This window comes from Fusarium oxysporum, chromosome 1 (assembly GCF_000149955.1).
Source record: "Fusarium oxysporum f. sp. lycopersici 4287 chromosome 1, whole genome shotgun sequence".
Classification (NCBI taxonomy): Eukaryota; Fungi; Ascomycota; class Sordariomycetes; order Hypocreales; family Nectriaceae; genus Fusarium; species Fusarium oxysporum.
Window position 1 is genome coordinate 3,893,670 of NC_030986.1, and position 10,062 is coordinate 3,903,731.

Sequence of the window (10,062 nt, forward strand, 5' to 3'; positions counted from 1 at the left end):
TCAGCCCTCGAAAGGGCAGAGGCAAGGGCAGAGCCCGCAAGAAGTAGTGAAAAGCTCGATATGACAGTATTTCGGAAAGCTTAGTGCCTAGGCTATCGATATGCATCGTTGTCTATCTGACACAACATACACTATTATGGGCATTATCAGTTATTGTGGGCAGACATATGGTGTTGGATGCGCATAGGAGATGTTGCAATTTTTTTTCTTCTCGCATGGCTTGATCATGCAAGCATTTCGAACCCGCGGCGAGACAGTTGTCTCTGGATTTCAGCGGCATGGCGTTGGTGGTGCATTTTGGTCGCAAACGGACAAGAAAAAGGGGTTGAGGTCTCTGAGGATAGTGTAAGAGGAGTGACGAAGGGAGAGACTCGAAAAATATCTCCCTTCTGCGAGGATTAACGTGGATCTTTATTAGCTAGGCTTTTGGGCATCAGCATCTTTCGATAGAAGGATGCTTGTGCGATAGTGTAGTCAATGTCAGAACAAACAAACCTTGGTTCCGCGCTGCATCTTGTAACTGTATCAGGCCCTGGCAGAGGTTGTCACCATTAAGCCTTGGCTTGTGTTCGATAGTAGATGAGTCACTACAGAGAAGTTTGTAATCATAACAAGTGTTTCGTCAATGCAAATCGCTGTCTTCTGTACTGCAGTGTACACCTACCCTGTACCTATCAAAAGTGATGAAGCTATCACCCCACACAGACAATACAATGTCACTCACAAGGTATTATTGGAAGCTGAGTTCGCTTTCTTCCTATTCAGCTCAAAGCTACTGCTTAGAGCAGACTTATTTTGACAGTATGGGAATGCCATAAATCCCATGAGCAGCCATCAGTACAGCCACCCAGCCACCCAGCCACTCTTCTATGCTGTCAAACTAGAATATAAAACGCTTATCCCCGCAACAGGCCATGGAATTCATGAGCAAAGTCAATTCCCCAAAGTCTCGAATGACAAGCGGCAGAGTCAAGTCAGAGACGATGTAAGGTTTCTTAGTCTACCTTTCGAAAGGACACCCCCCTCTCGCCAGCCTCTTAGGGTGTCCATGGATGGAACATCACGATGACGTTCGCTATATATTAGAGCCTCACATGCGGCCATGTTTTGACGCCATTGCATCTTAGAGATGAAAGGAAGGACTGTCAACAAATATAATGATAGACAATACGAGAGTTGGGCGTACTTGTCACTGAAGTCGATGCCAGATCTGATTCTCCGGTATCACGATGCATAATTGGGCAGTCGATCTGATGCCTGAGAGAGCTGTAGGATCATGCGTGTAAGTTGTAGCTCCAGATCTACGCCAACATCTAAGGCATAGACTGCCTAGTAGTACAGAGTAGACACTGTATACGTCTCTCACCGCCAGCCTCATAGGCTAGACAGGGTATTGAGCTGATGTCCAGGTTGAGTTGACAGCGTAGACCAGTCCATGTAGTGATGTTAAGAGCCGATCGTCGCTGGTTGCGGTCTCCGGCTGCCATTCAGATGTGGGGGCTAGAGATCACGAACGAGGTCATTCGGCCAAAGAATATCAAAGTAATTGGCTACTAATGTGTAAGACATCTCAAGTAACCCTGGGATAGCGTCCTTGAACAATAGTATATGTAACAACAAGGATTTTGCTCGAATCTGGCAAACTCGAGTCAAACCGATCACTGAGGAATGTTACGTCTCACTTCCTGTCCTCGCACCATTTGCTACATGGATCTTTCGAACACCAAAGTGTTACAAAACGTTGAAGGCGACATGATGCATTACTGAACCTGCCACTTAATGGCAGAAATACAGACAAGGTGTATGTCACGCAGCAGAAAGCCGGGGATAACCATTAACCACGTGCATTGCACAAGACCTTCAGAGTGCAACGATAGAAAGTATGGTCTGATAAAGTTGAAGCGAGCTAAAGCTTGAAGGAACCGCACACGGGCACTTGGAAAGATTCGGACAACGGGATCTTGATGCAGTGATCAATCATATCAGGAGACCGACCGGCAAATACGCATTCGTTCGTTGTATCGATAATCGTCCCATACCAATATCGGTCGGTATTCTCCTGGACCCCGACTGCAAACGCCGGCCGAAAACTACCGACCGCGGGTCCGTGACTGAGAAATTTGTCAAAATTTCCTTCCTTTTTCTTATCCGTCAATGGGCCGAGACCCGACTTCTGAACGGACATTGCCCCAAATTAGTGAGTGGTTAAAAAAAAAAAAAAAATTCTCAAGAAATCGGCCGAGTCAATAAACCAAACACGGAAAGCAAAGTTCGATGGACCTGAATTAGGTGGGACCACGGCGGACTTCGCAAAGATTGAACCCGCTGTGGGAACCAAGGTAATCGGCCGCCATGATCGATTTTTGGGGCTCAAGAACGAAAATTTCGTTTAGTAAGTTGTTAATTGTACTTTGTCTCACTTAGGCTTCAGCCCAAGTACAGTACGCAAGAGAGGATGGTGACAATTGGGTTGACAGTATCCTCGATCCCATGCTACCTATTATGGCGGCTCGCTCGGATGTCGTCGCATTGACCGCCTCTGTATTGGGCTTCCAAACCAGGCTTTTATTGGCATCATGATACCTGATCCATGATATATACCTTGGGGTTGTCGCTCACGAGGGCATGGATCTGGAGCTAGAGTAGCAGTCATCACTGTTTGTCCAGGAAGAATCAACCATGATGCATTTCTGATTGGGCATTAGTTTCTGTTGGCGTGTGCTTGCATACCGCGTTGGTCTTTCATGTCCTGTAGGTAGGGTGAGAGGCATGCAACGGTATTCAGTAGTCATCATACCTGTGTTCAGACAATGCGGTCTGGACCAGCGTTTCCCAATCAGACACGTACCGCACATCCTCTCGCTTCTGGTCAGACATTCAAGCATCAGCAAGAAGACCAAAGTAGATGAGCTTAGAACAAGCCTGTAAACTGAAGCTCAGCATGTGCTTATCATGAAGTGTCAGACACTAACAGCATATTGAGTAACAGCCGAGGCCAACACTCTGCCTAAACGATGCTATCAGGCCAACCGACATGATGTGGTTTTTGCCTTCTCTGATGAACACAATCGTTTGCAACATTAAGCATGATATTCAAGAAACTTAGAACTACCTTTGAGATTGGGTTGAAAGTTGAAACTACCTAACTCATCCCATCATATTCCCAATTGACTAGCGTATCGCAAGTGACGGTGTCTCGTGCGCAGGTAGGGGACCCTTGGCGATCTCCTGAACTTGGGCCAGTCCGCCTCAATTCGACCTTGGCTTTTGCAGCTGTGGCATGGGTGTTTCAATCAAGTTGAATCCGTGCACGGGCCGCTGAATCGACAACGTGTTAAAGAGATTGCAAGGAAATGGCAACATACTGATTAGGTTGTTTATCAGTAAGATCATGCGCTGCGACAAGACAGCAATCAACCTGTTCTATCCAAGGGACTGGATGGGTTTCGTATCCCTGTTCATTGAGACCCTCCCAATCTCTCTCAGACCCTGAGCCTCCACTGCTCGTTCTGCTTATTCTCTTCCGTCCCGAGCGGAGGATCCACGCTATATCCACGTTCAATTTCCTCGGATTATGCCTCGCGCCTCGTCTCACCTCGGGGCGCGCGCCTCACGCGTTGACAAATAAGACCCGAACGACCGTTAAGAGTCTCCGTTGGAATTTATATATATTTTCTTAGTGTCGCACAGCACATCGAAAACTCCGCGTCGGAGTCGGAGCGAATATAGCTCTTGAACGAGGATGAGTTTAGTTCATAACCTTTTTCTTTTTCCCCTCTAGCAGGACGTCACCGTCATGACGATGAGGCTTGCCGCGCTAAATAGGTCTAATTGGCTGTTGATTCGCTCAATGGCCAGAAAAGCTCAAACGGTTTCCTTTGTGTAAACCCTCAACGAGAAGCTATCTTCCGCTACATCCGAGTGAACGTCGAGATGCAGCAAAATGACAAGGGAAAAGTGTAGGTGTTTCGTGGGGTTACTATGACCCTTGTCGTGTGTATGTCTCCTGAGTGACGCGATGGGCTGCGCGCGCCTATGGCCTGTGAAATGGACTAGGTATCTGAAGCTGACCCTTGACTCGAAGCGCTTGAAGCTGTGAACACTTGAACCGTTACACGGAGAGCCATCAAGAGTTTCGTCAACAGCAGGGCTGAGTCTAAAATTGGTAATCGGAAGCTGTCGAACAACGAAATTACGAGTACGGCTATTCCAGTCCGGAATGAACTCAGGTCTTTTGGACCGACAATTAATATCAGTTGGCTGCTTAGATGACTTTGGCAACTATACAGCAACATATCTCGTGCTCACAGTCCAGAGGTTGGCGATAGTCAATGGCTTAACGCTAATATGAGTTAGAGCACGCTTTTGCCGCAGCTCGAATAATATTAGCATTCAGACTTGCAACCTTGATCATCTAAAACAATAGAAGTATCCGTGTCTTCCAGCGTAGTCTGTGTTAAGTTGATACCTGTATCACAACATGAGGATCTCTGGAGCTTTAAGGCAGCAGCGTATGGAAGTTGTCAATGATAGACAGGTGTGAGTAAGCATGGGTTGGATTATTCCTTCCTGGCTGCATCGAAAGCCTCCATGGACAGCCACGGATGGTAAGCATCTTCCATGGAGGAAGCAGCGGAATTGGAGAAGGTACATTGGTCGCGAGTACCTGCTGAACGCACATCACTTTTTCGCTTCCACATTTGAATGCGACGAAAAAAGATGCAGTGGCCCCAGCTCCCTTGTTAGCGCCAAAAGAGAGAGCTGATCCTTGTCTTGGATATTGCTTCTCAATGGTTCGTTGTTCATCATCCATCTCGGTTTGCGGCCTGTGAAACTTTGCAGTGGAGCAACATATTTTTCAGAAAGGAGCATAACTGATTTTTTTGCTCAACTCGCTGATTGATTATCGACACATGAAGTATTGGGCTGGCTTTTGTTTATCAAGGGGTTTGCAAACAGTCAAAGCCTTGCTCCCTTGGCGGAGCAGCCGGTGCATGAATGACAAAGCTCACAACAAGACACAGGCAAGTATGAGCTCCAGGAAATTTCCTCGCGTGCGCAAATTGATTATGACCTCAGCGGAAGTGTCCCCTTGAGGATATCCCCGGGTCGCTTCCATGTTTCAACGGCAAGCAGGAGACAGGCTTTCTCGACGCCTAATTGCAACCTTGTATGTACCTTATGTTACTGTGAACACATGGACATGAGCTGTTCAATTTAACAAATCAACAGTTAAATGCCACGTTAGATTGAGCCAGCGATCGTCATAGTCATAGGTATCTTACAACCTACAACCGCGGCTGGTTGCTGGGCACGCGGACTCACCAACCTAGATTCCCGTTCTGGTCTGATTGGTTTAGTCTGTCCCCATAATCGAATCTAGGCAGTCTTCCAGGCGCATGTCACTGTGCCACAGTCATGACGCTGCCATCAGAACGAAGAGTCTCTCCGTTCAGTCAGAATGCCCAGGCTGTGGAGGAAGCCAAGTGACACCGTCTGGGAACCGTTTCTGATGGTGACGTTTTCTTCAAGTATCAGCCACCATCATTGACCACGGAACCTGATCAATGGCAGAAAACAAAGATGCAATCAAGGAGTGGGTCTTTGTATTGATCAAGCTACCCAAAGACTCGTCATGAACATGGATTGTTCTTGTCTCGTCTCGTCTTGTCTTGTCATCATCAGCGCAGTGCAATCTAGCACATGATGGGTCTCGCTGAGGTCAGAAAGCGGAAAGCCTCGTGCTAGCTGTGTGTGTGCATCCGCGTCGGCAGATCACCCTTCCAATCTCATTCGTTCCAGATGGTGATGTGATAAAGTCGGAGTCGGAACCTCGGAGTCCATGGAGCTTGGCGAGCCTCCGACGCCGACTGAAAGGGTGCTTGCAGCAATTGATTGTGACATTCAGTCTGATCGGAAGATTTGTTGGACTTTAAACCATGTGGACTTGTCCGGAAGACTTGTTCGCTTGCGTTGGCAAGGTGCCGGCCGTTAACGTTCTCAGTCAATCGTTCGTTGCCCAGCAGCTATGCCAAGGCTGAAATGATGTACTACGTGCAGTGCTTTCTGGATCACCGGGGCATGGGCTGCCTCCGGTTCCTACATTGTGAGTGGCCATATCAAATGACTAAGACAAGTCAAGGGGAGAAGAGATGCTCTGCGGCTCATTTGACTTTATTGATCGAGGCTCAGTATTCCAGATTGCCACGTCGACTTGTAGACTTGTCTGGGCTGGTAGCTCATAGGTAATCTCATCTCCCCCTCGGTTTAAAACGTGGTCGGTAAAGTTTTGGCGGTACAATACGCGGAAAGCATGGAAGTAAGCGTTATTTGACAGGGCGAATTCTCACGCGACTCAGCCCGCCTATCAGGCTTGGCAGCGGCTTCGAAGGAAATTACGGTAATACGCCTTGATTCGGGCTGCCGCAAACCCCGTTGCTCCGCGATGTCCGGCCAGTGTGCTATGTCAGCAACTTTGTTTGTGTCGTCTTGATTGATTGGCTTCGCAGTGACAAAAGAGCTCCGTCTGAGCGTCAGAGAAGAGCTGATTAGGCTTAGGCGCTGGCTCCAGTGCAATCTCCAGGCGACCCTGGGTGCCATCCATGCACAACGCCCCGCTGAGGCTTGTTGACTGGCCGGTACCCCAAACCCTTGTATCGATGACTCCTCCCGCAGCATCCGGACTCATTTGAGATGAGGACGAGGAAAATCCTGCGGTGCGGGCCCCTTGAATGAAGCTAATGTCAGTGGAGTGTGATGGGGGCAGTAGCTTAGCGCCCACTGGAATCCTGCGCGACGTGCCCTGTTGAATTTGTGCTCTTTAGCGGACTACGGTTGCAAAATCAGCTGTAGAGACCTTGATTTTTCAGCGCTTCTAGTGGCCAGCTGCACTGGTACACGCCCCTGGTGCATCACTTTCCTGCACCTCGTCATCATACTCGATCCCTCTCTCCTCCACTCCCTCCACTTTCTTCATATTACTACTCCCATTTCCTCACCTCCATCTTCTTCTTCCCTCCCTTTCTCTCTCTCCTCGATCCTCGGCTTGGTTTCGTCTTAGATTCGCACCTTGTTAAAGCATCTATCTTCCTCCGTCACGACTTCAGGTCCTAGCCTCACATCTTCTTTGTGTGGCGTCCTTGTCGCGTGCTGCCTCCCTTCTCTGCGACTCGACAACCATCGCTCTAGACGGCCATCCCGACGATTCCGACCATCGTTGTATGCGTGCAAGTCAAGTAAATAGGTCAACTTGGATATGAGGTAGCTTTTGGGTATTCATATTGGGTTACCGACTACGCGTTACGAATTTCTTCGAAATTATCTTGCGCTACGCTACAAATAATCAGCACACCCCCTTTCGAACCACCGTTCTGTCGATCCAAACAACTTTCTCGACCTTCGCCATGAACGACTTCTCCGCCACCCTTTCAGGGAAGCCTAAGCTCCAGCTACTCTGGCCCGAGCACGTTAATCTGCCATTCCTCAACACTGTTCCTCACAGATATCGAATTGGCCGTCGACGCACCAAATCAAAATCGAGACCTGGCAATGAGGAGATCACCAGTCTCAAAACCTCCTTCAACGCCTGGGATGGTGTTCGTGATCTTCAGAAGCATCACTGGAGGACATCAGATCTCCAATATGCTGTCGTTGGCCTCCTAATTCTCTTCTCCTTCTGGATTGCTCCCCCGGCTCCTGGTGTCAAGCTCCTGGCTATCATTGGTAGCGTATGGGTTCTGCTTATGCCTGCCACCCGTCAATTCTTTTTGCCATCAGTGACAATCTGGACCTGGCTCTTGTATTTCTTTTGTAGTCGGTATGTGTTGATTTCAAAGGTCAAATTTGTCGTCTGCTAACACTTGTCAGGTTTATCCCCCAATGAGTACCGACCTCATATTTGGGTCCGCGTGCTACCCGCCCTCGAGAACGTCTTGTACGGTGCCAATCTGTCGAGCATTCTCTCCGCCCACCAACACTCGGTTCTCGACATTCTTGCCTGGATCCCCTACGGCCTGTGCCATTTTGGTGCTCCTGTAGTCTGCGCCCTGCTCATGTTCGTCTTCGCTGCCCCCGGTACCGCCCCTGTCTGGGCTCGCACCTTCGGCTGGATGAGTATTCTGGGTGTCACCATCCAGCTTCTCTTCCCCTGTGCGCCACCTTGGTACGAGATGGAGCATGGTCTTGAACCTGCTGCCTACGGCATGCCAGGATCTCCTGCTGGACTCGCCCGTATCGACGCCATTTTTGGTATCGACCTCTATACGACCAATTTCAGCACTGCACCTGTTCCTTTCGGCGCTTTCCCCTCGCTCCACGCCGCGAACGCCGTTCTCGAGGCTCTCTTCATGTCTCACTGTTTCCCCCAATTCCGAACTTACTTCATCATGTATGCTGGATGGGTCTGCTGGGCCACTATGTACCTCAGCCACCATTATGCAATTGATTTGGTGGTCGGTGGCTTGATTGCGTCTTGCTTTTTCTACGCAGCAAAGGCCCGATGGTTACCCCGACGACAGGAGGGAAAGATCACGCGATGGGAATACGAGTACGTGGAGTATGGCGACCGCAACGCCATTTCTGACGAGGAGTATGGCGAGTACTTCGGTATGGGTCTGCTTGGACGCCCTCGCGCCGACTCCAGCGATGGCTGGACTGTTGCCAGCTCCAGTTGCAGCTCTAGCAGCGGAACCCTAAGCCCAACTCTATCCGAAGAAGCCCTTCCCGGAATGCTTATGGATATGGACAACAATGGACAGCTCTGGGACGGCAACGCTCCTGCTCGAGATGTGGAGTTGAGTGAAGTTGTGGTGGTGCGGTAATTGGCACGACTGAGTAATAACACGGCTACCCCCGGACACTCTCATCCCACACCGGGGAAACGAAGCGACTTGTTGGGATTTTACGATTTTAATGCCCCGAGCCCTTTTTAATCTTCGACCTTATATTTTTTTTTTGATAACATCTTTGGCATTCATCGGCACAGCGAAATGGCGCAACACGGTGCTTTACTACGGCAGATGCTGGATTCTGACGCAGGGCCGTCAGGGCCAGACGGCAAACTGTAATAATGGGTTCGAGGGGCTCATGTGTCCCGTTCTAATGTATACCCTGCGGAAGGACAAAACCGGAACTGAATAGAGTAATGTATACAACCAGAGGAAGTTTAATTCGTGTATGGACATGAGACGACGCCATGCCATGCACCGATACGCTCGCTAGAGAGCCTGGACGACTCGAGAGGGACATGCTTTATGATAAGCCCCCCCTACTCATGAGGAGGAGGAGAGATGAAGTGCAATTGGCTCACAGCCGAATCCTGGATGATCCTGGAGAGCAAAAGCCAGGCGGCGCAAGGAGGTGGGCTGACTTTGGTGAAAAGGAAAAGGAATACCAAAGATACCATTCGCTAGATATTAGCAGCTAGAAGAATTGACAGCACGTTGTTTCTGTCACATCCTGTTCTCAGAGTGAAAGTCCCTGTAAATCTTCATCATACTCACTGAGTACCAATGTGCAGCTTGACACCTATTGTTCACAAGTCGTTGTAGCTGGCACGCGATCAGGTGGGCCCATTCATGATATCGAAATCTCAACATGTCGATCTTCATCTAGCCCAAGAAATTCCTCCGAGTTATGTTCAGCGGCATTATAAACGCCAAGTCTGCACGACACTCTTGACCTCTTGGCATTCACAAGTGCTGTGTCTTAAAATTCGCTTTGTCATGATTTGAGAAGTATCAGTATCAATATGTCGATCCGGTATTCTAGGTTGTACGCAAATACCAGTAGTTTAAGTTGTACAAACATGTGATTTGAAAAGCTCGATCTCTGCTCAATTTCCAAGCAAGAGGGTTTTCAACTTTGAACTAATCCATTTATGCCCTTTGAAAACAGTATTTGATATAAGACACTCTCCACATTTGTCAGTAATAAGGCACTCTGGCATATGACAATATCAGGGCCACAAGATATTAAATAATCCTACTCCACCTACTAACTGCCTCCGTCAGCACGCGCGAGATCACTAAGGGTATCTTATTCTCAGGGTCCAGTGCATAAAAC

At 48.8% G+C, this 10,062-nt stretch overlaps 2 protein-coding genes across 4 annotated transcripts; one reads left to right on the forward strand and one right to left on the reverse strand.

The window, feature by feature from the left end:
• Nucleotides 1-680: 680 nt before the first annotated feature.
• FOXG_17937 (uncharacterized protein) lies at nt 681-6,232 on the reverse strand. 3 transcript variants are annotated; one of them, XM_018397957.1, is made up of 3 exons: nt 3,113-6,232; nt 2,798-2,922; nt 681-2,749 (listed from the first exon to the last, which is right to left on the reverse strand). In XM_018397957.1, exon 1 carries the CDS (start codon nt 4,811-4,813, stop codon nt 4,499-4,501), a length of 315 nt encoding a protein of 104 aa, XP_018232978.1. In that variant the 5' UTR covers nt 4,814-6,232; the 3' UTR covers nt 681-2,749; nt 2,798-2,922; nt 3,113-4,498. The 3 variants fall into 3 exon arrangements, with proteins under 3 accessions (XP_018232978.1, XP_018232977.1, XP_018232976.1); XM_018397956.1 differs by having other exon boundaries at nt 681-2,922; XM_018397955.1 differs by having other exon boundaries at nt 681-2,922; nt 2,973-6,232.
• Nucleotides 6,233-6,804: 572 nt separating this feature from the next.
• FOXG_00724 (uncharacterized protein) lies at nt 6,805-9,538 on the forward strand. Its single transcript, XM_018377280.1, has 2 exons — nt 6,805-7,816; nt 7,867-9,538. Exon 2 carries the CDS (start codon nt 8,052-8,054, stop codon nt 8,817-8,819), a length of 768 nt encoding a protein of 255 aa, XP_018232979.1. The 5' UTR covers nt 6,805-7,816; nt 7,867-8,051; the 3' UTR covers nt 8,820-9,538.
• The last annotated feature ends 524 nt before the right edge of the window (nt 9,539-10,062 follow it).